The sequence below is a fragment of the Pungitius pungitius genome, chromosome 15 (genome assembly GCF_949316345.1).
Source record: "Pungitius pungitius chromosome 15, fPunPun2.1, whole genome shotgun sequence".
Lineage (NCBI taxonomy): Eukaryota > Metazoa > Chordata > Actinopteri > Perciformes > Gasterosteidae > Pungitius > Pungitius pungitius.
In genome coordinates, this window is record NC_084914.1 from 14,114,337 (window position 1) to 14,140,300 (window position 25,964).

The 25,964-nt window shown below is 46.2% G+C and overlaps 1 protein-coding gene and 1 long non-coding RNA gene across 8 annotated transcripts; one reads left to right on the top strand and one right to left on the bottom strand.

Moving 5' to 3' along the window:
• Positions 1–3,049: 3,049 nt before the first annotated feature.
• On the bottom strand, positions 3,050–14,080 carry LOC134105111 (uncharacterized). 6 transcript variants are annotated; one of them, XM_062557619.1, is made up of 4 exons: positions 13,743–14,080; positions 13,445–13,596; positions 9,288–9,386; positions 3,073–6,466 (listed from the first exon to the last, which is right to left on the bottom strand). In XM_062557619.1, the coding sequence occupies exon 4, from the start codon at positions 5,670–5,672 to the stop codon at positions 3,612–3,614; it is 2,061 nt and encodes a 686-aa protein (XP_062413603.1). In that variant the 5' UTR covers positions 5,673–6,466; positions 9,288–9,386; positions 13,445–13,596; positions 13,743–14,080; the 3' UTR covers positions 3,073–3,611. The 6 variants fall into 6 exon arrangements, with proteins under 6 accessions (XP_062413601.1, XP_062413602.1, XP_062413603.1 ...); XM_062557617.1 differs by having other exon boundaries at positions 3,050–9,386; XM_062557620.1 differs by lacking the exon at positions 9,288–9,386.
• Positions 14,081–19,022: 4,942 nt separating this feature from the next.
• Positions 19,023–21,865, top strand: LOC119209893 (uncharacterized). 2 transcript variants are annotated; one of them, XR_005119593.2, is made up of 5 exons: positions 19,023–19,639; positions 19,737–19,892; positions 20,159–20,287; positions 20,502–20,645; positions 21,244–21,865. It is a non-coding gene; the product is annotated as an uncharacterized LOC119209893 (long non-coding RNA). The 2 variants fall into 2 exon arrangements; XR_005119592.2 differs by having other exon boundaries at positions 20,502–21,865.
• The last annotated feature ends 4,099 nt before the right edge of the window (positions 21,866–25,964 follow it).

Here is a 25,964-nt window from a genome sequence, read left to right on the forward strand (position 1 = left end):
ATTCCTTACTGATTTCTAGCCACGTCGTATATAAGGAGGCTCTAACAGACCATAATGTGTTAAGTTGCTTCTACTATTCTCCCAAAGCAGTACGTATCCAAAGTACAGGAAAAGCTGACACTGCACAATGTTTGCAGGCAGCTGGTGAGCATGAATGGAGTTAGAATCCACCACTGTTGGCACAAGGATTTTATGCCCCAATAAATCAGAGAGAACATTATATAGACCTGAACTTTTTTTTGACAATGGTAACATGAGGTAATCGTCAACTGACATTAAGGAACATCGGATCTTCTTGAAAATATGTTAAACAGGAGAATTAAATAATGTATTAACTGATTGACTTTTTCATATTGTCCTGAAATGTTTGAATATACAGCTATTTCCAACTAACTTAATATATTCTTGGTTCAATCATCCTTGTGGGAATACTTGACGTATGGTGTGTATCTATATTTATGTTGATGCTTCTATGATCAAAATCTTTGTATTGTAAATAGAAAACGGTATGATAGCATATCTCAAAGGTTGGTTTCACTGTGTGCCAACCGTCCAAATCAGACAATGCAATTGCTGACTTTCAGTTTAGAAGATTCACTCATTCCCTGCTGAAAAACCCACCAGTGAGAAGAATGATTTAAGAGCCAGCAGATGGCGACAGAGCAGCACGCCTCCATCCAGAGCAGAGGGCTTGGAGGGCCTTGGAGTGGTTGGACAGAACCCTACTGTAATGTTTAACACTGAGGTGTGCTCACATGTATGCATGGCAGCTATGTTCTTATTTACTTACTTATGTATATTATTTATTGTCATATGCAGCATTTACAGAGAAGCATTCATGCATTCATCTCAGGCCACAAACAACGCTCATTAACAATGTATGAAAAGAAAATTATGCAAGTGAAATAATTAACCTACACAGTACCTCTCCAAATAGAGATAAAATACATACAAAATATTGTTTGTAAACCGGTGTACAGAAATTGCTAAATGGATAAACTGATTGTAAAAAGGAGTTCTGAAAACGTATATGGATAGTAGAAAGCAGTCGATATACAAAGTATAGAGATGTCATCTTGATGGAAGGGAGGGGGGCAGTCAGACTGTCATCCAAACAGCTCAGTACTGGCTCACGCAGCTGAGAACAGAGCAGGTCTCCTTCTTCCTCCTCCTCCTCCTCCTCCTCCTCCAGCTGCTGCTGCTGTGTACTCTTGCAAAAGCCTCACATGGAGCCACATGTGAGGGCCAGCACAAACAGCAGAGCACACCCTGCTGCATCTGGGAAGTTACGGGAGCTCCCACTGCAGACCCGACAGCCAGATGCAACAGGTGGCTGGATGACCACGGGCACCTCCTGTTACACACATCCACACAGATGTTAGCCTGGGGATTAATGGAGTCACAATGAAACAATGGAGACCTGAGGACAAACATTATCCCTTTGCTTCTGCAAAGACGCCTTTTGGGTCCACGTTGCGTCACACAGGCCAGTTCGCGAGAGAGGTCTCCACAGCTCCGCGGCTGATGTCGACAAGAGGCTCATCGGGGGGGGATGTCGAACCCAATCACACAGCTGCTCGGCTGTGACGGCTTGTGCTGCTCACATGCAGCGAGATAAGATCACTGCTGTTGCAAGTTGTAGTTGTGTAGCCTACTTAGCACTTGCGCTGAGGCTTGACTCGCTATTTGCAACAGTGCACAGGTGTAGAGTCTGGTTAGGGTTTAAAATGTTGTACTGCAAATACAAATCATTCCATTCATATGGGTTAATAAAATTACATACTCTACATTGCCTCAACTGTTTCGAACAAATGTATTTTTGGACGGGCTGCGTAATTGTGCTATAAATAGGTAGCCTGCCGAAGAACTTCGATCATGTGTTATGTGTAAGTCACAGATCTCCGAGACAATACACAAACTGGATGTGCCTTCGGGTTGCAAAATCCACCCTGCATCAAATGCTTTAAAAGCACACTGATTCACAAACGATATATGCTTCACTATATCAGTAATTCCCTCCACTCTCCTGTCTGTTTACTCCCCACACACACATGCACTGGAGTGATCCCAGCCAAAGTGGATCACACTCCACTGAGTGCCGAGGACAGAAGGGGCAAAGCATATTTGGTGAAAAAGGTACTGAGTTCTTTTTATTGACCTTCAAACTAAAGTTGGGGTCAAAGTTCAAAAAGTAGTAGTATTTTTTCCCGTTCATCTGTCTGTCCATCTGTTCTCTCTGTGCACTGCAGCTTCAATTCACTCCCAGATGGGCAACACAGAGTATCCTATGATTCTCTTTAAAAAGTTGAGACACAGTTCATCAATCTAACTCAGTACTTCCCACCCCAAAACATGGACTTAAAAGTTGTAATAGTTCAAAATGAGAATGTACTGCTTTACATATAGGTACATTTCTAACAAATGCTTCTATCTGTTAACAAGAAATGAAATATAACAGAAAAACAGGAAGGATTTCACACCCACGTCTATAATACAGGGAGTTTTCTGGGAATTTAAGCTTCTAACTTGAATACATAACCATACAAGAGGAATGCCAGTGAGTCATGTCACAGTTTTGTGATGAATATGGGCAGCGCCTGACACCTTATATAATACATAATACAGGTCTGATCAGCATAAGGCCTTTTTTTTGACCACCTTCAAAATATCCAGCAGTTTCTTTTTTGTTTAATTGCAATGGAATTTATCTGAGGTAAAATACAACTAATGGCCAAGATTGTTCTATCTGGTGTATATTGCTGGCTGATTGACTTCTAGAAGTGAGCACAAGACGTCATTTCAACGTACGTCAATATGGTTGAAATTGGATTGAAATGAGGTCTGAACATCTAAGACCTCATTTCAACGTCAACTGGCGAAAAAGTGCGTGAAACATCAACGTACTAGAAAAGGGTACATTTCTTGATTATGTGTCATGTTGTAACGTAAGGTTGAAAGAGAGACGATAATATCATTAAGATTATCATAATAATGAATGAACTGGTCGGCGAAATTTGGTCTACGCAAAGACATGATTTACACGCTGTTAGGATATTCCTTATCCACCCGAGTTGGTTGATAGAAGAATCCACTGCAGGAAATTAGTTAAAAAGTTTAACATTTATTTAGAAGAGAAAAAGTTGTACATGAGCAATTCTCCGCAGATATATCTGGAGACAATGAAATACGTATCGCAAGCAAATCCCTTCCAAAGTCCGCCTGCCTTCTGGCACTGACCTGTTTTAATCCCTCTGGTGCCCTTGAACGTTGGTTCAACCCAGTTCATCCTTCTGTAACAAACGCCTTCCCCGAACAATGAGTGTCTGGTACTCTCTCCTGCAGCCTTCGGCCTTGCCCTGAAAATGGGTTCAAACTGGCTCTCCCTTCGGTCGCAGGTGTGTTATCTCAGATAATATTTTATCTTCATTTTTCCTGTGCTCTCTCTTCCACCATTCACATTGTCTGCCTTATAAGGACCGATCCGGTCACGCCATCTGTCCTACAAGCGGACATCTATTCTACAAGCTAAAAAGTAAATACAAGAAGACACACACAGAGAACCCCACATCTCACAATTTCCCCCTTTTGATCTCTTACAGAGATCACCCTAACTAATGGAGTAAGTCTGCCGGGTCGACCTCCTCCTCTAAGTCCTCTACGCCCTTCAAGGCCAACAATGGCATCATGTTCCCCCCCTCAGGTTGAATCGCTGTGGAGATAAGGCGTAAACAGAGCGCTCTGGCACAGGGAATAAAACAACAACCGCACGTGACGAGTATGCCCACAAAGGTTGCTAGAGACAACAGGACAGTCATCATGAGAGATTTCCATTTTCCGAACGTCTTAGTCATCCACTCCTCCATGGAATTGTCTACTCCGGAGTGCTCATGCATTTTGGCCGACAGGGTCTTTAGTTCACTTAAAGCGCGGGCGACAGAACCATCTGGAGCCGTGTTATTCGGAATGAACGGGCAGCATACATCTCCGAACATGGCGCATACTCCCCCCTTTTCAGCCAATAACATGTCAAGGGCCATCCGGTTTTGTACGGCCATTAAGGACGTGGGGGCCAGCTGTTCAGAAAGACCCTCCACGGCATCCCTGGTGAGATTGGAGAGTCGTAGCACATTGTAATGAACATAGTTAATGCGGTCCACATTTTTGTTGGGCGTTACCGGAAAGTATGCAGACAAAAGCGGAATGTTTTCAAACCCCGCTGCGATTTGATTAGCCAGCTTGTATTCATTCGGAACTCCCCTGGGGACCCCCAAGGCATCAATGTAAGTGGGACTTTGATAGGTGGGGTCAAATAACCGTGTCGGATCAACAGCTGCGCGCTTCAGGACGTGCCGCCGTCGTCGTTTAGTGAGCGCAGTGTTTCCTTTTTCTGTGCTTTTGACCAATTTGTTTCTGATCATAGTTAGTGGTACGGCCAGTTGGATCATTGCACATCTCCCAATTGTTTTGGTTTGGATTCTGGACAAAAGCCTCTGTCCCCCGCAATAATAATATAACCCCGCCCGGGCCCATACCCCGATCAATGTCCCTCTGGTTGTGATGTTGCACCAGTCGGCCGGGACCTGTCCTACGTTGATTGTGGGGGAAGTATGAGTGAAGTTGAAACACTGATAACGACGCGGTTCGCCTCTGTACGGAGTGAACGGGCCAGGCTTTGTCTTGTTATGTATCGGTGGGAAGAGAGACGCCAGGGTGGTACACTTTGGAGGGGTTGCCTGCCGAGTTAGCCCCAGCATACAATTATAACCCCAGGCATCTTCCGGATGCAGAGGGGCCGGCTCCGTGGTAAGTTGTGGTCGACCCGAGGCGCATGCTATACAGTTACCCTGCCCATGTTCTACCGCGTTTTGGGACAGCCATCGAAGCCACAGATTGTCGTCTTTATAGCCGGTGGCCTGTTCGAGTATATCTAAGGGTTTTAGTTGAGAGTAGTCAATAGCCATAGCGAGTGCCCCCTGTCTGTCTGGAGGAGGTGTGGGTCTCCCTGGACGAGAGGCCGGAGGGTCAACAAAAACAAGCTGCAGTATCCCCTGGGCGTCCTCCCCTGTTCGTTCAAGCCCCAAAGTGAAGTAGAAATCCCCATATTTCGGATTTCTGCTGGGGGGTGCACTATAAAATCCTGCTAGTGTGAGACTAACCCGGTTGATCGAGATGGTGCTTTGGGGTTTTCTGGAAAAGGTAACGTTGGACCACCACGAAGGGTCGGAGTAGGGTCCGTATGGGGCCCAGTTAGCGCCAGTATATTTTGCTACGTGTCCCCATGATCCACACCTCTCACTTTCTTTGTGTAGGTACCGCGCCCGTGCACACACACTATGGAAATACGGATCTGCGCACAGGTACAAATTGCACTTTGTCCATGATGCGTGATTCCGATAACAATGTATCACGTCGCATAAATCAAACTCAAAGGTCGTCGTGCTTCCTCTAACGTACCGTAAGATCTTCGCCTTTCTATCGCATGGCCACCCCTTCTTGAAATCGCGGCGTGTGCGGGAGAGGATGGTGGGCGTTGCCATGGGGGTGACGTGTGAGCCTTCAAAAAACCAGAGTATACCCCACACTATGGCAATCGAGATTAGTACCATGAAGCCCATACATTTCCAGCCCCCCAACGCGTGGAGTCCTCCACTCCTGGAGCCGTTGCCCATCATGCCGGTCTGTTGTGATACTGATGGAGGAGGGCCTCCCCCAGGACCTTTAAACCTCTTACCTTACACCACGCCCTGTCTTTTCGTGTCTGACTTTGAGAAGGGACCCCCAAGTGTTGGTTCTGTCGCTTACTGTGGCTCGCTTCCTTTCCACTAGTTTACACAAACAACTCACAGAAAGATATACCCAAAAACAACCCAAGCTATATAGTATCAACACTGTAAAAACACTCAAACAAACAAGGTGGAACCTGTGACAGCTAAGTATATAAGAGCTAATGCAATAACAACCGTTACCCCCCCCATAGCAATTATGGAAATATTAAGCGTACTCAACATTCTCTATTTCAACTAAACTAACTGCGGAGAATTGAGAAAGATAGAACAGAGGAGAGGAGAGGATAGCATTGTGCATTTCTTCGTCGCTGGTCTTCTTCTTTCGTTGTAGACAGTCAACACAGAACACCATGCACTGGGTGTCTGTCGGTCACTGCCCGCCGAGAGCACGTCCGGGCACTATCCAGTGCCCAGTTCCGTCTCTTTCTGCTGCGTTGTCAGGATGTCCTGAAGAGTGCGACCCGGTTCGTCCGCGGGGGCGCACTGGCTCCAGTGGTACCAGGTGTCCCCTTTCCCTCTCAGCCTCACAGCGTGTGAGGTTCTCTCCTCCACCTGGTATGGTCCTGTCCACCGTGGCTCCGACCACTTCCTCTTAATGACCCTCAGGAGGACCCAGGCTGTTGTGTGGGGATCAGGGGTGTTCTGCCCTCCGGTTCTGTCTTGCACCTGGACCGCAAAATCTGAAACGAGAGCTCGTAGTTCGTTATAATGACTTGCATACTCACCTGTTGGTGTCTCCGGGTCAGGCTGGAGCTTCAAGCCTGCGCTTGGTCCGGGAAACTGTCTTCCAGTGGTCAGCTCGTATGGGGTGAAACCTGTACCCTGATTGACTGAGCTTCTGATGGCCATTAATGCAAGTGGGAGGGCTTGAACCCAGGTTAAATTTGTCTGTGCACAGATTTTAGCCAATTTTTGTTTTAAGTTTTGGTTCATGCGTTCTACTTTCCCTTGGGATTGGGGGTGATATACTGTACCAAAAGCATGTTTCAGACCCAACATTCTCTCCACTTCTTGTAGGTCATGATTTTTGAAGTGTGTGCCGTTGTCAGACCTGACTTTCTCAGGGAACCCATGTCTTGGTATGTAATGGTTTATCAAACATTTGATAACTGATTTACTGTCCTCTTTTTTTGTGGGCCACGCCTCTGGCCAGCCGGTCAAGGCGTCCACGCATACCAGGAGATACCTTTTACCTTCGCATCGGGTGATCATGTCAGTGTAGTCGATGACTATTTCCCGTCCCGGGACCAATGTCAACGGAAACACCCCCATCTCCGGCTTCACCGTCGGTTTTGGGTTAAACGTGATGCATATTTTACAGGTCTTAACATATTCACGTGTCATGTCTGCCAAAAACGGATGCCACCAGTGACAAAGATTCCTATTCATCTGTTTGTGTCCCACATGTGCCATCCCGTGTGCCTCCTGCAAACACCTGTTTCTGATTTCAGGTGGTAGCACTGGACGACCGTCCGGGGACCTCCAGAGGCCTCCAGCCTCCGTAGCCCCTCTTTGTTTCCACACCGTTTTCTCCTGTGGAGACGCCCCCTTTTGGGCTTCTGCAATTTGCTCCTCATTAAGTTGTGGCCCCAACTGTCCCTCTTCTTCTGCATTTACCATTTGGAGCCCCATTTGGTAACCTGCAGCCTGTTTTGCAGCTTGATCTGCTGCCTGGTTTCCTTTTGCCACCGTGCTGTTGGACTGCTCGTGTCCTTTACACTTTATAATGGCCACTGTGCTTGGTAGAGCCAAGGCTGCCGCCAAGTCTTTCATTTCTGGTTCGTGTTTAATCGGTTTTCCTCCAGCCGTCAGAAAACCTGCTCTTAACCACTGCCCCAGCTCCACGTGAGCTGCTCCTACCGCATAAGCCGAGTCAGTATAGATGTTTACTGCCTTCCCTTCTGCCAGCTGTAGCGCTCTTATCAGCGCGAGTACCTCCGCTCTCTGTGCTGACTGTTGACCCTGAATTCTTCCCGCTTCCAGAACCTCTGTTCCTGCCCCATTACTTCTGACTACCGCGTATCCGGACTGCAACCCATGTTGTGGATGTCTGAAGCAGCTGCCATCAGTGAACAATTGCCAATCAAAGTGTGTCAGTGGTGTGCTTTTTAAGTCGGTTCGTGCTTTTGCTTCCAGCTCCACCTTGTACTCACATTGGTGTGGTTTCCCCTCTCTCATGTGATCAGCCATGTTGATGCCTTCATGTGTGAAGGTGAGGTTTGGAGCTTCTAACAGCTTGCTCAGCCTTCTTTGTCTTAGTGACGTCATCGTGAAAGTTTGTGAGTTTACATAAGCTACTATGCTGTGTGTTGTTAGCACGTGTAGTGGGTGGCCCATGACTATGTGTGCTGTTTTCATTAATAGCTTTGCAACCCCTGCTGCGTGTTGTGTGCATTCATGGTGTCGTTTTTCCATGTTGTCCATCATGGCACTGATATACAGAAGCACCTTCCTTTTACCCTCCCCCTTTTTCTGAAACAAAACCCCATTTACTACCCCTGTTGTTTCAGAAACGTCCAGGTAAAACGGCGCGCTGTAATCTGGAACTGCAAGGTCTGCGGCCTGCGCCAGCTCTGTTTTTAGTGTAATAAATGCCTCCTCCGCCCCTTGGTCCCAATCGAGTTCAGCAGTGAGGTTCATCATCCCCTTCTCGTTTACCTTTGCACGTAGAATCTGAGTGAGATTTGAATAACGCGGAATGAATTGTCTGCTGAACCCCGTGAGTCCTAGGAAGGAAAGCATTTCCTTTACATTCTGTGGACGCGAATGGTGGAGAATACTGGACCTGTGCGCGGCTGAGAGCCCTGAGCCGCTTCCTGACAGCACTCTCCCCAGAAACGAAACCTGCCGCCTGGCGACCTGCAACTTTGACTTACTGACCTTGAAACCGGTCGTGGCCAACCAGCGTAAGATGGTGTCTGTTGCTTCCACACAGGATTCAGCTGAAGTGGATGCGAGGAGGATATCGTCGACGTATTGGATCAGCGTCGTGCCCTCTGGGAGCGGACAACCTGTCAATGCTTGTTTTAACACTTGATTGAAAATACCAGGTGAAAGAGCAAATCCTTGCGGTAGCCGAGTATAACGTAGTTGCTTGTTCCCATATGTGAATGAGAATACATCCCGCAAGTTTTCCTGTAGTGGTATGCAAAAGAACGCGTTTGCCAAATCAATGCACGTGAACCATTGTTGTTGTGGTGTTAGACTAGTCAACGCAGTGTATGGGTTCGGGACGGGTACCGTTGTCGTTACCAGCATGTCGTTTATCTTTCTGAGATCATGTGCCATGCGATATTTACCAGTTGCTTCCTTTTCTACCGGGAGAATGGGCGTGTTCCAGGCGGACTGAGAGGGCTCCAGTACTCCTGACTTAATGAGTCCCTCTATAGTGTCCCTGATCCCCTCTGCCGCGGCTGGCTTGTGAGGGTATTGGGACTGCCAAATGGGGGGTCGCTTTTGAATTTCAAACGTTACTGGTTTACATGTGTTACAAAAACCTACGTCAGTCGGGCCTTCGGACCAGAGGTAGTCTGGAAGTTTCTCAAGAAGGATAGCTGTGTGGGGATGGTCGGTCTTCTCCCTTCCGTGGTCTCTGGACACCTGTTCGTGCGTTAAAATGACAGTGTTAGTCGCTTTCCCTGAAATTCTGTACATCTTAGCGGAAGGAGAAAAACAAACATCAGGCAGTTGAGTGCACACCCAGTCATCTAGCAGCACTGCTCGTTTAGTCATTGGACCCAAGTCTTTAGCCTGATGTTTGGGATGCAGAGCCAGCGATACATGTGGCACCGCCTCTTGGCTCATTAAATACCATTTCAATTGATCAGGAGAGAGGATAACAGCTGTGGCTACCCCTTCTGGGCCCACATAGAGGTTTTGGGACGTCACCTCCCACTCAGTGCTCTCTAAGTGCCCCATAAATTCATCCCAGTAGCAATCATCCCCTTGTCTATCATAGAACAATGTTACATGAGGCGGGTCAGGAGGAGAAACATACGGATCAAGAAGAGTTATCCAAGGCTTCCACTTTTGGTAAAGAGCCATCACCCCTGGGATGTCAGGACACTCAGGCTTTAGGAGGCCCCAGTAGATGTCTGCACACTGTTGTTGTTGCAGTGGCTGCATCACCCACTGGCCATTAGTCTGTCCATTGTCATTGCAATGCAACACAGTTCCATCCAGCAATGTGACACTCAGTCCGTCCGGGCCGCACAAGATTGAAGCCCCTGTTTTGATGAGAAGATCCCTTCCCATAAGATTCACTGGAACTTGAGGTGAGACAACAAAAGAGTGAGTCAATGTCTGATTTCCCACTTTCACCGGTAGGGGGACTGTTATAGGCAGTTTCTGTGACACCCCGGAGAATCCCATAACGCTGACACTGTCTTTGGACATAGCAGACGAGCCCGCTGCTTGTATGGTGGAGTATGTGGCCCCAGTGTCAACGAGAAACGGAAGTTGTTGTTGCAGTACCGTGAGTGACAGCATGGGGTCTGCCCTGCCCCTGCTGTCGGAGTCTCCCATCGGGGTGTGTCACTGAGAGGCATCCGCCTCATAGCCCCAGTCCTCCAGTGCAGGGTATTGTCCCCTAGGTGGCGCAGCATGTGGATTGGGGGCCCAAGCCCCCTGAGACGGGACACCCCTGCCCCTCCCCTGTCTCTTCTTTTTGCTAGGACACTCCATGCGCCAGTGCCCCTCCATACCACAGTTGAAACAAGCGTCTCTCCCTTGGTAGCCGCCTCTTTCTCCTCCCCCACCGTATGATCCTCTCCGACCAGCGCCACCCCTGTAATTACTTCTGTAACCTCCCCGATAACCGCCCCCTCGGTTTGGGCCCCACCCCTGGGCTGTCCCATACGACGTCTCCTCCCATGGTGGGAGTGGATACAAATCTGGGGCGTTACCTTCAGCTGGGGCAGCCTGGACTGTCATCTGTCGCTCGTCTTTCCCTTTCTGCTTCTTGTCGCTCACTTCCTGTTTGACCTTAGTGAGCTGAAGCCTAAGAAGCTGAGCCTGTAATTCTTTTAGCTGCTTCTCTTCCCCTGTCGCTTCCTCAGTCGCGTCCTGTAAATGGTGCAGTAAATGTCTTTCCCACACAGCAGATTCACTTCCTGGCAAGTCTGGATTAGTGATCATTTTAGCTTTTACCCCCTCTGGTACTCCCTCCAGCACCGCCTGTCTGAACCATTCTCTCTGTATGCCCTCCGTTCCCGGATGATGGCTAGTGCTTTTTACCCAGGTCTCTTTACATTCGTCCAAATACGCGCGCGGGGTTTTCTTCGCGTCCCATGGTAATTTCGGTATTTTAGTCGACATTAGAAGTGGCCATTTCTCGCGCATTGCGTCCCCGATCTCCGTCGCGAAATACAAAAATCTGTCGTCATCGGCTTGTCGGGTCACCCCTGCTCTGTTTTCCACGTCCGCTAAATCATGTGCGGTCATGCATCTGGCTGCTACAGCCCTAAAGTCGCCGAGCGCCAGCGTGTCCGTTAGTAAGCGTATCGAGTTGTTTTAGCCACTTATCTCCCCCTTCAGATGGTGCAGGCATTTGCGCGACTAGAGCGGACACGTCTCCCAGCGACCACGGCTTGTATTTATTAACCCCTCGAGAAGACATGAATAACGGATACATTTTTCCCGGTTCCCCGTGAATCTCTGGGTCGCTGTTATCCCCGCATTCCCCGTTTTGCTCCTCCTGAGCCGAGGCAGAGCCTTTTTTTCCTCTCTCCCCCATGTCTGGTGATTCCCCGTATCTCAATTGTGTTTTCACCCGCTCATTCGCCCCGGCTAAATACTTTCCCTTATCCGCCTTATTTCTCCGCTGCACTTCTGAGCTGTCCCTTCTCCCCGGAGTGCGTGAGTCCGTCCATTCTTTAAACCCCTCCCGATTTTGACGCGCTTCGAAAGGCCGGCTTTCCCCCGTTACCTCGTTGCCCCGACAACCCCGCAGTGGTACACTTTCTTCAACTTCCAACTCTCCCCCCGTTATATTTAATACAGGATACAACCCAGCAGGTGCAGAAGCCGAATTCACACCGTTTATTTCAACATCGTATGCCGGTGGTCTTTCCTCATTACACCGTTCCTGGTTATTTCTCCCCACGGCTTTACTTTTTATCCAGTACGAAAACAATGCGGACCTCATGTCCTCCACATCCTCCATCTCTTTACGAAGTTTTCCTTTTTTCAACACACTCGCCTTCTCGCGTTTCGACTCAAGCTCCTTCTTTTCTTCTCTACAATCTCTCTCCTTCTCCCACAAAATCTGCGCCAGTGACAGCCTGTCTGCCAAACTAACGCCTTTCTTTTCTAACAACTTTCTCACCGCGCGTTCCGTGCGCTCCACAGCCTCATGCTTCTTTTTCCCGGTGGTCTCTCCACCCACCGCCACCAACAACAGCCTCAGCTGGTCGTTTATTATTTTCCATCGATACCCCGGCGCTGGCCCCCAGCCGCCGTCAACAGTTTCCCGATCATATTCATCTTCCATTCCAACAACAGTTCCCAGTTATATCGCTTTAACCCGCTCGGACAGCTGGTCACCTCAGTGTGACACAGTAAATGTTCTCCGCAGCTCCAGCAAGCTTCCCCGTTTGTTCTGAGAACTTATGTTATACTTCCAGAATTCTTTTATTGTAACGAAGGTTTATTTTAACCCTTCGAAATCAATGCATTATAACGGAAGTTTATCTTAACCTTCCGAGAATCAATGTATTACAACGAAAGTTTATGTTAACCTCTCGGTCATCAATGTATTACACCGAAAGTTTATATTAACCTCTCGGACCGTCTATGTTCTCAGTTTCCCCTTTTTTTTTTTTTTTTTTTTCACTCTCCTGCTTGCTTGCACCCACACACACACACACACACACACACACACACACACACACACACACACACACACACACACACACACACACACACACAAGCTGCTCAGAGACTGCAGCCCAGGATTTAAGGAGCTTTTACTCCTAGGGACTCCAACCCTGGGATTCGGGGGTCCTCAAATCCCCAGGACTCCAACCTAGCTACTTCAGCCCTCGTCAGGGTCTGATGGGGTTGCCAAACCAAAGACCAGTTTTCGGGGGTCCTCAAATCCCCAGGACACTCACCTAGCGACTTCAGCCCTCGTCAGGGTCTGATGGGGTTGCCAAACCAAAGACCAGTTTTCGGGGGTCCTCAAATCCCCAGGACACTCACCTAGCGACTTCAGCCCTCGTCAGGAACTGATGGGGTTGCCAAACCAAAGACTAGGATTCAAAATCCTTTTATTTGTGTCAGATCATTGATCCCTTGGTACTCGCCGGTACCCACCAAACCCAATAGGATCCCTGATCCTTTAATTTGTGTCGGATAGAAGATCCCTTGGTACTCGCCGGTACCTACTAAACCCAATAGTACTCGCCGGTACCTACTAAACCCAATAGGATCCCTGATCCTTTAATTTGTGTCGGATAGAAGATCCCTTGGTACTCGCCGGTACCTACTAAACCCAATAGTACTCGCCGGTACTATTGTTGTGCACTTTTACCGGTTTCCTTAATATTAACTTTAGCGAATTGCTCATGTATCAATTTGGTTCCTTCACCACCAATCCACAGCGTACTCCTTATTTTAGATTAATCAATATGCAGAATTAGTAACAGGTTTCTGCTTACCTTGTTTTGAGGCCGGCCTGGGAGTACGCAGTGTTCAGCAGGTGAAAGCTCTTGGACCGAATTCCCCCTGCAGGAAAACTCCTATCCCGGACGAGCCCCCAAAATTGTTAGGATATTCCTTATCCACCCGAGTTGGTTGATAGAAGAATCCACTGCAGGAAATTAGTTAAAAAGTTTAACATTTATTTAGAAGAGAAAAAGTTGTACATGAGCAATTCTCCGCAGATATATCTGGAGACAATGAAATACGTATCGCAAGCAAATCCCTTCCAAAGTCCGCCTGCCTTCTGGCACTGACCTGTTTTAATCCCTCTGGTGCCCTTGAACGTTGGTTCAACCCAGTTCATCCTTCTGTAACAAACGCCTTCCCCGAACAATGAGTGTCTGGTACTCTCTCCTGCAGCCTTCGGCCTTGCCCTGAAAATGGGTTCAAACTGGCTCTCCCTTCGGTCGCAGGTGTGTTATCTCAGATAATATTTTATCTTCATTTTTCCTGTGCTCTCTCTTCCACCATTCACATTGTCTGCCTTATAAGGACCGATCCGGTCACGCCATCTGTCCTACAAGCGGACATCTATTCTACAAGCTAAAAAGTAAATACAAGAAGACACACACAGAGAACCCCACATCTCACAACGCTTTCAAGATTTTTCTTAAAACGTCATAAATATGGAAATACAGTGAGTGTGTGTCGCTAACATTAGTTGAAAACACGTAACTCTGCTCACATCTGTAACGCGCATGCGCAAGTTCTTAGACGCTTGCAGAGCTTCCACCGGGTGCAGCGCGAGGGGAAGTGTGTCCGGGAGCAGAGCGACGTGAACGAGCTGATTCAACCACGGCTACCGGCCCCAATACTCTGTAAGTACGTGAGTGTTTGAATGAAGCACACCTGGAACTATAACCAGTTATTTTACTTGCCCACTCGATACGGGAAAGACTGATTTTTTGGTAAGCTAGTTAGCGTTAGCGCAGATAATTTGCTAGTTTGCATGCTAGCTTGGAGCATGCTAGCGTTTAACATGAACTGGACCCAAAGTAAACGTCATAGAGTAGTTTGGTGTTGCGATGAATATTCCTGCTGCATGTGTATTTTGCATTTACAAAATGAGATGTTTAAGGTTGTGCTTATGTTAACTTCTGTACATACTGTTGGATAGTTTTGTGTACAGCAAAGTATCATATTCTATAAGATCATCATATATTATATGAAAAAGCTTTGTCTGTGTGTGCCTAGCATGCTACTGTTTTTACAGACTTTCTCTTTAATCCCATGTTTTCTTTTTCACATTGTTACGCTGAAGTGGCGAGACTTTTCGCTCCCTACAGTGCTAGGCCAGCAAGACCTACAACAAGAACGGCACCTCCAGCTAAAAGATTGTGTCGGACAATGTTTACGCACAATTTCTTTTGCCTGAGTGTAGAGCTGCAACTAACGATTATTTTAATAATCGATTAATCGATGAATCAGATAAAAAAATAAACATTAATTTCCAACGCTTTATTGAAAAATAGAACTGACAGTGCAAAACATTTAGAAAGTGCACAAACAGATTGCTCCTTGAACATCCCTAAGTAAGCAAATAAAATGGACTAACACAAAAAACATACACACATCGCATGATGTGTATACTTTACAGCTGCCAAATTAAATATATTAGGCACAAAAAATATTTAGATTAGATTTTTCCAACATGTTTCCGTTTAAGGTGCTGAATCATCGCCGTGGTGCTCCCGTGCCAGGCCATGTCGCTTTTGCATATCTTACAATCAGACATGTCAACCCTCCCGAATTTTCTGGAAGACTCCCGAATTTCAAAGCTCCTCCCGAAAATCTCCCGGACTGACCTTTCTCCCGATTTCCACCCGGACAACAATATTGCTGCACCACTGGGCGCGCCGTTTCAGACCGAACAATAATAAAGGTTACATCTTGAAGTCAAGCGCGGCAATTAGAACGGAAAAAGATGAGACTGGCGCTGCAAAGAAAACCGCTAGCACCCCCCCCCCCCCCCCATTTCAGTGTGAAATAATCCTATACCTGGGAGGATTTAGGTCGCATTGGTTTCTCTTCCTCCGCATGTTTCAGAACAGTATTACGGGTCTCTCCGATGGTCTTTCCTCTACCTCAGCGCTGCTCTTTTTTATTTATTTTTCTTAGCAATGCTCTGCTGGGCGGAGCTTTTTTTCTTCTCTGTTCTGCTGCGCGAGCGCTCAACTTTTTTTTTCTCACCTCTGCGCGGCGTGCGCAACTTTCTTTTAATACTCAAACATAATAGTCGCGCGACACAACGAATCGATAATGAAATTCGTTGCCAACGCTTTTAATAATCGATTTTAATTGATTTCATCGATTCGTTGTTGCAGCCGTACCTGAGTGACCATATGGGGGACAAAGTTCCTGCAAAAAATGCCAAATTGGAATTAACAGCTGCTGGACTTGGAGGGAAACGGATCGCATTTCAAGGTAATACTAGAGATGAGCCGGACTCTCGGCTGAAACGAGTATCCGTTACGGATAAAGCACTTTTGCCGAGTATGAGTATTATACGAGTAATACAAGTCAATATCTGTGCTCGGATTGAATAAAAGTCCTCATTGGGTAGCTGTCTGTGTCTCCGTTCTGTGATTGGCTGGTAGTCACAGCGCCCCTCCCCTACACACACACTGTTTGTGTTGCTGTGTCCCGCTCGGCTCACACATATTACATTACATTACATTACATGTCATTTAGCTGACGCTTTTATCCAAAGCGACGTACAATAAGTGCATTTCCACATAGATACAAACTCAGAAAACGAGTATCAAGAAAGTACATTTTTCATCAAATAAGCAGTTACAAAACATGTTATAGAAAAGTGCCATTATAAGTACAATTTAAGTGCTATCATTTGTTAGTGCTACGGTTTGCTAGTGTTTTAGTCAAGGTAGAGTCTAAAGAGGTGTGTCTTGAGTTTTCGACGGAAGATGTAGAGGCTCTCTGCAGTCCTGATGTCATCGGAGAGCTCATTCCACCATCTCGGAGCCAGGACAGCAAAGAGTCGCGATCTCGTCGAGTGCTTTTCTCTCAGTGACGGAGGAACAAGCCGCTTTGCAGATGCAGATCGAAGTGTGCGAGTTGGGATGTAGGGTTTCACCATGTCCTGGATGTAGACTGGTCCCGATCCATTCACAGCATGGTACGTCAGTACCAATGTTTTGAACTGGATGCGGGCAGCTACTGGTAACCAATGAAGTGAACGGAGAAGCGGTGTGGTGTGGGAGTATTTCGGAAGGTTGAAGACCAGTCGAGCTGCTGCACTCTGGATGAGCTGCAGGGTCGTATGGCGGTACCTGGGAGACCCGCCAGCAGAGAGTTGCAGTAGTCAAGGCGGGAGATGACAAGCGCCTGAATCAGTACCTGTGCCGCCTTCTGAGTGAGAAGGGGACGTATTCTCCTGATGTTGTAGAGCGTGTATCTACAGGATCGGGTCGTCGCTGCGATGTTGGCAGTCAGGGAGAGTTGGGAGTCAAGTGTCACGCCGAGGTTCCTGGCACTCTGAGTGGGCGTTAACACGGAGTTGCCGAAGTTAACGGTCAGGTCCTGGGTGGGCGAGGTTCTTCCAGGGAAGAAAAGTAGTTCGGTCTTGTCGGGGTTGATCTTCAGGTGATGAGCGGACATCCACTGGGAGATGTCAGTCAGACATGCAGAGATCCGTGCCGCCACCTGAGTGTCCGAGTCGGGGAAGGAGAGAATTAGTTGGGTGTCGTCGGCATAGCTGTGATAGGAAAAACCGTGAGAGCGAATGACGGACCCAAGGGAGTTGGTGTAAATTGAGAAGAGGAGGGGACCCAGGACGGAGCCCTGAGGAACTCCAGTTGTAAGGGGACAAGGTTCCGACACTGATCCTCCCCAAGTTACCCGGTAGGTGCGACCGTCAAGGTAGGATGAGAGAAGAGACAGCGCGGATCCTGTGACACCAAGTTCCTGAAGGGCGGCGATAAGGATCTGGTGGTTTACTGTGTCGAATGCTGCAGAAAGGTCCAGTAGGATGAGCACGGAGGAGAGCGAGGCGCCTCTAGCAGCGTGGAGTTGTTCCGTGACAGCGAGGAGAGCAGTCTCTGTGGAATGGCCCGCCTTGAAGCCTGACTGGTGGGGGTCTAGGAGGTTGTTACTATGGAGGTAGGAGGAGAGTTGGTTGAAGATGGCTCGTTCAATTGTTTTGGACAGGAAGGGAAGGAGGGATACGGGTCTGTAGTTGTTTACTTCCGAAGGGTTGAGGGTGGGTTTCTTCAGAAGTGGGTTAACTCTTGCTTCCTTCAAGGTGTTGGGGAAACAGCCAGATAACAAAGCATTGTTAATGAGACATGTGAGGAAGGGAAGAAGATCAGGGGCGATCGACTGTAGGATATGGGATGGGATGGGGTCAAGGGGGCAGGTGGTGGGACGGGCAGAGGTTATTAAGGTAAGGACTTTGTCAGGGGACAGGGGTGTGAAACAGGGTAGTGAGGGTGATTGGGGCGAGGTCTGTGCGATATAACTGGAAGGAGGTGGGTTGGAGAAGGAGGAGCGTATGTCATCTATTTTTCTGGTAAAGTAGGTGACAAAGTCTCCTGGGAGAAGGGTGGAGGGGGGAGGAGGACTGGGGGGTTCGAGGAGGTTAGTGAAGACATACACATAACTCCTCTCTCCCTTCCTCAGTCACCAGGTTCGCGGGTCTTTCCTGATAAATTTAAACGATTTCTTCGCCTTTATTTTTTTTTACTTCGGTTTGTTGTTCTTAACTAGTAGAGTTCAGGTAAACGTGGGGCTTGTTGAGACGTGGTGCTTAAGAATGCGACTCGCGTTGCGTCTCTGCCTGTCGGAGTTTTTTTTTTCAGTCGGCTCTAACCAGTTTTTTTTCTTTTACTTCATGCACTGACCTCTCTCTCCCTCTGTCTCTCTCTCTCTGTCTCTCTCCCTCTCCCTCTCTCTCTCTCTCTCATCAGTTTTTTTTACCGTCTGCTGGCTCTCTTCACGCACTCAGTGTCTGACGTTGACTAGTTGTGTTGAATAACTAAATATTGATATTACAAATTAAGCCACACACACACTTCCCCTCTCTCTCTCATGATCATCAGTGATAAGAATTAAGAAGGAATGCTGTTTTAACCGCAGAAAGGCTTAACCCGACAATTTACGGGGTAAATCCTTCCTACTTCCGGGTTAGGCCCCGCCCATTTTCAGGTTAGGCCCCGCCCAGTCCGAGTACGGATACGGATACAGATAATTCATATGGTTCAACAGATACAGATACAGATAATGCTGTACTCGCTCATCTCTAGGTAATACTATGATTAACTGATGTGGGGTGGGGTTTATCAGGGAGTTAAAGGGTAACCATTTTCTCTTGAATCTAGAGTCGATTGCTCTTCCTTAGTGTCCCGGATGTTGGTCTGTCTAGGTTGACATTTTTGGGGTTGAATATTGTAACCTCCATTTCTGTTGCGGCTGAATATTTCAACAGTTTTTTTTTAGGTTGAATTTTTTTGCGGTGTTTTAATGTTGAAAAACATTCAGGTACATAATTTCAATGCATAAATATTCAGTGCTAGAAATTCAATCACCTTTTTATGTCAACCCCCGATGGCACAGATTTACTTCCATAAATTTTGCTCTGTGCCAGTAGGGGGCTGTATGTGCTTTGTGGCTCAGCTGACCTCGGATATGCCCAGGTAGGCCATTTAACCTGCAGGAATCCCAGACACAGGTGTTGCTAATTTGGGAAGCAAACAGTTTTCGACTGTGCCAGTGTGCGTGTCTGCCTTTGTGGTGAGCAATGCGGTTTGTTATTTTGGGTAAATGTATTATGAGCAAAAAGTTGCCGGTGTATGATATTTGCATTTAAAATAAACATGCAAAATATTTGTAACAATCAAAGAACTCTCCGTCTTTGCTATGTTCGAGCGCACCGGGCGCACGTCTAAACCTATCCGCCGTATTAGCAACCAGTACTAGACTTCGTTCAGGACTTCATCAGTACAGTGGCCAAACATGTTTTTGGTTTGTGTTGAGCAATGGTGACTTTCATAAAGTTATTGCTTAGCACTTGTAGAAATCCAACTGCATTTTGTACAGGGAACACCAGCCTCACTCGGATTTTGATGGAGAACCAGATCACCTAACTCCATCAACAGCTCAATTCATTCTGGATAGTGACATGTTTCTGGTGGCAGGTAACATATGTGCCTACTGTGAGGTCTGAACTGAAAAAAACTTTCAAATGTTTTCTTAAACCATTAATGTCATGATATGTTTTTATTGCCAATTTAGGAACGATGTTGAGCCACTCATTCCTACACAGTGGACCCTGTTTATCTGGCCTTAGTCCTGCAATAGTTCATGTGTTGTGTGGGGGAATCACCAGAAACTACAACAATCCAAATTGCAGATTGCCCCGATATTGACATCCGCACTACTATCCAGTCGGTAAGAACTTTGGTTGTTATCTGTCAAATTAAGATTAGTTTGTTGTAATATCAGGTGATGATTGAACTGATGCATGACATTTTGTGACATAAGTGCTATATATTGTGGCCAAAAGACATTGCACTTAACATTGCGCACAATATTACGGTCTCATGGTGTCACAAAATGGCATGCATCAATTTGATCATAAACTAAAAGTAATTGAATTTAAATTTTTTGTTGAATGTCATACATCTCACTCATATTACTTAAATGTTGGCATCGAGCTGGAAGGCAGTTCTGAGTTGACAAAAGAGGAAGAGAACGCAGACTTTGACCTTGCCTTGTCCTGGGACCTACCTGGTGTTACCAAAACCAACCGGAAGTGGCTGCATGAGCGGCTTCTATTCCACGCTGTGAGTGATGGTGCACGCTTACTTTCTTTTAAACTGCAGATTTAATGCTATGCTAAATAATGTCTATTCTGTGCGTGCAAAGGTTGAAATCTTTAAATTTATTGCTCAAATAAAAAACATTTTCTCTGTATAAACTTCAGTTATATGTAGCTGTTTATTTGTTTCTAAAATATCTCAAAATTTGTTTGCTTTTTATGCTGTTTTGACATTGAAGGTGATTTAACGAACAAGCCGTCAAGTAAAGCAGCTACGGAAAGGACTAAAGGAGACCATGGTTTGGCCCCTTCTGAAAGAGAGAATGACAGACGTCATTCCCACATTTTTCCCAAGGAATTCAGAGGCTGCTCTCAGTTCTCATGTAATTATGATGTCCACAGTCAATGAAGTGAAGATAGGTCAAATGTATCCTCTCCTCTGTTGTCTCTATTGCTCCAATTCCGCTATAAGGAACACGGCGCCTTATTGGAACTTAATCTTATTCACCATAACCCCCAGAGTTCGACAAGTCCATACATACCCTTCTCATCTCCGTGTGTTGTAACTCTGTCCAATGCCCCCAACCGGCTCCATCTAGCCTACTGCTCCCAATAAGTGACAAAATAACGCCAACATGTTCCTATTTACATGTTGTAATTTGTATAGTCACAGCGTATGTATGGACATACTCAGGGGGTTACAGGGAATAAGAAAAAGTCCCAATAAGGTGCCATTTTCCTTTTAACACAAGTACATCATATTAACTACAGGTGCAATGTCTTTTAGCTACATATAAGTGCACTTAAATATTGAAAATGGTAACGATAGTCTTATCTTTTCTTTTTCTGTTCTAACATCATCCCAGCCTGTGAATACATTTTTAATGGCATTCCATCATAACCTATTTTTAATTTCCAGTGTGTACTTGTAATGTGACAGAGGACCAATTAGGTTAACACTTATCACTTCTCATTTAATAGCTTCCCGTACATAGTTCGAAAGACTCCTCCAATTCTGGACAGGATGGGAACTCTTGCCCAGTGAACTAATGCTGGAAGTCTTAAACGTGTTTTGAAACACTTTGTCTTCCTGCACACCACAAAGACTACGAAGCTTTTGCTAGTGACATTTCAGGCCTGCCTCAACTCCACTGACCCAGGATTTGGTCTTATATAGGATGGACTCAATGTCACGAGTTACTTAAACAAAACCAGATCTTTTTCAATTATGTTCATGGGAGGGGTAGGGATTTTATCACAGACCATTACGGTTCCATTTCTTGGTTTTTAAACTGTAATTCTGTTTTATATTCTGCTTTCAAAACTGTAATCTTTGATTTGCTTGATTTGCTAAACTCTACCATGGCTATGGAACTTGGAGTTTAAGAGTTTTCTCTAGACCAAACTGTAAATGAGAAGACAATCTGAGACATGCAATGAAACAGGCAAAGATATTTCATGTTAATGAACATTGCCTCCTTTTTGTGTACAGTATACCAGAATGTAATGTACTGGAGATAAAAACACTTGGTGCACAGAGATCGCTTTTGGCTCAAAACTCAAACCCAAGTTTTCCTGATGACACTGTGCTTGACCTAAGGTTCTGGGTAGAGATGAGCCGGATACTCGGCTGAAACGAGTATCCGGTACGGATAAAGCACTTTTGCCGAGTACGAGTATTATACGAGTAATACGAGTCAATATCTGTGCTCGGATTGAATAAAAGTCATCATTGGGTAGCTGTCTGTGTCTGCGTTCTGTGATTGGCTGGTAGTCACAGCGCCCCTCCACTACACACATACTGTTTTGTGTTGCTGTGTCCCGCTCTGCTCACTCACACACAGAACTCCTCTCTCCCTACCTCAGTCACCAGGTTCGCGGGTCTTTCCCGATAAATTTAAACGATTTCTTCGCCTTTATTTTTTTTACTTCGGTTTGTTGTTCTTAACTAGTAGAGTTCAGGTAAACGTGGGGCTTGTTAAGACGTGGTGCTTAAGAATGCGACTCGCATTGCGTCTCTGCCTGTCGGAGTTTTTTTCTTCAGTCGGCTCTAACCAGTTTTTTTTTTTAGTTTTTTTTACTTCACGCACTGACCTCTCTCTCTCTCTCTCTCTCTCTCTCTCTCTCTCTCAGTTTTTTACCGTCTGCTGGCTCTCTTCACGCACTCAGTGTCTGACGTTGACTAGTTGTGTTGAATAACTAAATATTAATATTACAAATTAAGCCACACACACACTAACCCTCTCTCTCTCATGATCATCAGTGATAAGAATTAAGAAGGAATGCTGTTTTAACCGCAGAAAGGCTTAACCCGACAATTTACGGGGTAAATCTTTCCTACTTCCGGGTTAGGTCCCGCCCATTTTCGGGTTAGGCCCCGCCCAGTCCGAGTACGGATACGGATACAGATAATTCATATGGTTCAACAGATACTGATACAGATAATGCTGTACTCGCTCATCTCTAGTAGTAACTAACACTTCACCTTCGTTAGCTAACTAACGTGAGTTCAGTCGATGAGCACCAACGTTAGCTTGATCCAGCAGTTAAGTTAACGCTGTCCTGGACCAACAATCATTTAATCATTTAGCTAGCTGGTTGATGAGGACATCATCTTCCCTTTTTGTTGCTGTAACTTTACTTTATACAAGTATAATAATTTTAGATCCGGCTTTTAAATGTTTCCTGAGCTAACTAAACTAACGTTGGTTGTCCTAACTCACGATTTAAAAAATAACATGCTATGCTCCATTATCTATGTCATCAAAGCATGATGAGTAGAAACATTGTCGATAGTGCCTGTTACGTTCTGCCTCCCCAGGAGGCACATACACAAACCTATACACAGAACAGGGGACGTAACAGTGCCACCATGACTTTTCTGGATTTAGAGGGATAAATGCTGTCTTGGTGATTCAGAAAAAGCAATATTTTGAATCTCTGCGACTCAAAGCTTCTGTTTGCAACTGGTTAGATAATGTTATAATGATTCAGCTTCTATAGTCTATTTATGACTGTACATCTGTGTAAGCAACGACCTGCTTACTTTTACAATATGATTTTCTCACATCTTCAACACGATGTTCTGTCATTGTTTTACATCTGCAGTCAAACTGTGCTGCCATTCCTTCTCCACATTGTCCAGATCATTGTATTAAAACACACTGTAATGTGAACCATAGGCGTACACAAGTTTGGCCAAAATTAATATTTAATAATTTTAATAATTTTGATTATTTATAATTATTCTTTGACTTTAGTGGAAAAATGTGTGTATTGTATATTGTGCTATCTTCCTGTCAGGGAGGCTAGGGCCACAAGGACCTGGAATCAAAAGCCGACTTGACACACGGTAGTTAAGAGCAATTCTTGTATTTAATCCAGGCAGAGGTTCGGTACACGGGTAATCAGACAGAGGAGGCAGATAAATCCAAATCGGCAGGCAAAGGGTTGCGGGTGGACAGAAAAGGTTCGAAACACGGGCAGGCACACTTCAGGCAATCGCTGGTAAGCTCATGGGAGACAAGAGACAAACTGGCACAGAACAATTCGTCGACAAGGGCTAAATACACAGGGGAACGAGACACAGGTGTAAACAATAAGGGTGGGGCTTGTAATCACGGGGGCGGCGGCACACAGGTAGGCGGTGTCTGAAACGAGAAGGAAGGGTGATTGACAGAAGACACACAGAATCACTTTGTGGCCAAAATCCCCAGTCTGGGTGTTACACTTCCTGCTAATTTACAATTAACTGCATTAAAATAATACTTGTCCTTTTTCATTTCATCTTGTAGAAAAAGTAAAATTTAGTATCAACAAAGCTATTTGCCCAACATTTATTAAATAAATTGCACTATATTTTCAGGGAATTTTAGCTTTACTGTTGTGTTGTGTAATAAGACTTCCATTCAACTGGAAGGTGTTGCTCTGCAGTTACTGAGGCGGCATGTTGTTGAATAGAGTCACACACAAACCAGCCTGTGGTCTGAAAGTTGACCATGGACTTAAGCCAGTGAAGCAGCAATGATTTGGAGGGCCTTGCCTGACCCGCTGTTGTCACATAAATCCTCTAAGTGGACGGCATGCTCTCCACCCTCCCTTAAGTGTTCGCTGTAAAACCATGGACCACATTTACTGCTTTCCAGGTTGTTTTGTGACCTGTGCCAGGTATCAGTCCAACAATGGATTGCAGTATCATTCCACTGTACATACCTGGCCAATATTGAATTAGTCGTTAGTGAACAAGGGAAAAAATATGCACAATATGATCCGTAAATAGCACGCGACCGTTTCCGCGTGCGCATTCGTTAGTATGTCACCGATGTCGATTCGGCGTGTCGCACGAGGGTCCGGGTGCTCCTTTGCGTCACGCGAAAGTGACGGTGAAAAGTGGCTGCCCGCTCGCTCCCTCGCCTCGTCTTCAGGGCACGACGGTTGGCCGCATGTCCTCGTAAATGCCGGCGTCGGGCCGCCGGTCGCGCTCGGCCGTCCGGCACATCCGGGCCTGCGGACGCACACGCACGCACACACACACACACACACAGGGACGGTTGTTGTTTTGTTGTTGTGAGGGATTGAGAAAAGCTTGCACGCACGCACACACACACACACCACTCGGACCACGCGGCTACCTCGTGGATGATCCACGCGAGGAGCCCTATGACGACGGCGGTTCCCAGAAGCAGCTCGCCGACGCAGGTCACGTTCGCCACCAGGGCCGCCAAGCCGTCGCCCCAGCTCGCCGTACCTGTCGTCGTTGTCGTCGTCGGGAACAGCAAATGAAATACAAATAAAATGTGTTTAGCCAGCGGCGCGTTTAGCTAGCCTGCGTTACACCCAGGGTTCGAAATGAGGGGGGTCTGGGGGGGTCCCGGACCCCCCATAAGCCATTGGGGACCCCCCATAAGAATTTATTTTTAGATTTTGGGGGGTCCCCGAAAAAATATTTTTAACATTAAAAATGATTGTGTAATTATAGGTCTTTAGTGACGTTTTATATTTATAACAAAAAATTACTTTATTTCCTAGCGCGATTGGGCAGCAATCAGGGCAGCTAGCGTCACAGATTGTTGTCGTGGTCCTCCGGCGTAAACAGTGCAGTCTGTGACGCAGACACGTAGGTCATTGAACGCGGCAAAAACGAAGCCTCACAAAGAGTGAAATCTAAAGAACCCTAATGAAAATCCCGTAAGTGCTTCGATTATGTTTATATCTCCATAATAATTGCTTATTATAGTAAAATATTTGGAGTTGGTGTTCCCATATCAAAAGTTGCATTAAGTTAGATGATTAGAAGAGTGCGTTTGTCAACGTTTCTTGCTGTACGTGTATGAAGCCAAACAAACTGCCAGCTAACAGCAGACAGTTAGCAGTTAGCTAGACTAGTAGTAGTAGACAAAGCTAGCAAACCGACCTAATGGTCCAGTCAGTGATTACGAAAGATAGCAAGGACTTAATTCAAGTCTGTGAGTTTTGAATGGGAAAATGTCATCTACGTGAATCGTGTAGATCCGAAGAGGTTTTTTTTTGGGGGGGTGGAGGGTTCGAGACCCGTTGCTAATACGGTACAGGTGTCTTAACGGCCGTTATCTACCGGACCGAATAGTAACTCTGATTTCGGTGGCTTATTTAGATGCCACTAAAATGCCTCCCGCTTCTCCCTGATGCTCCGAAAACGGACGTTAGAGGGAAGTGAAACAGCG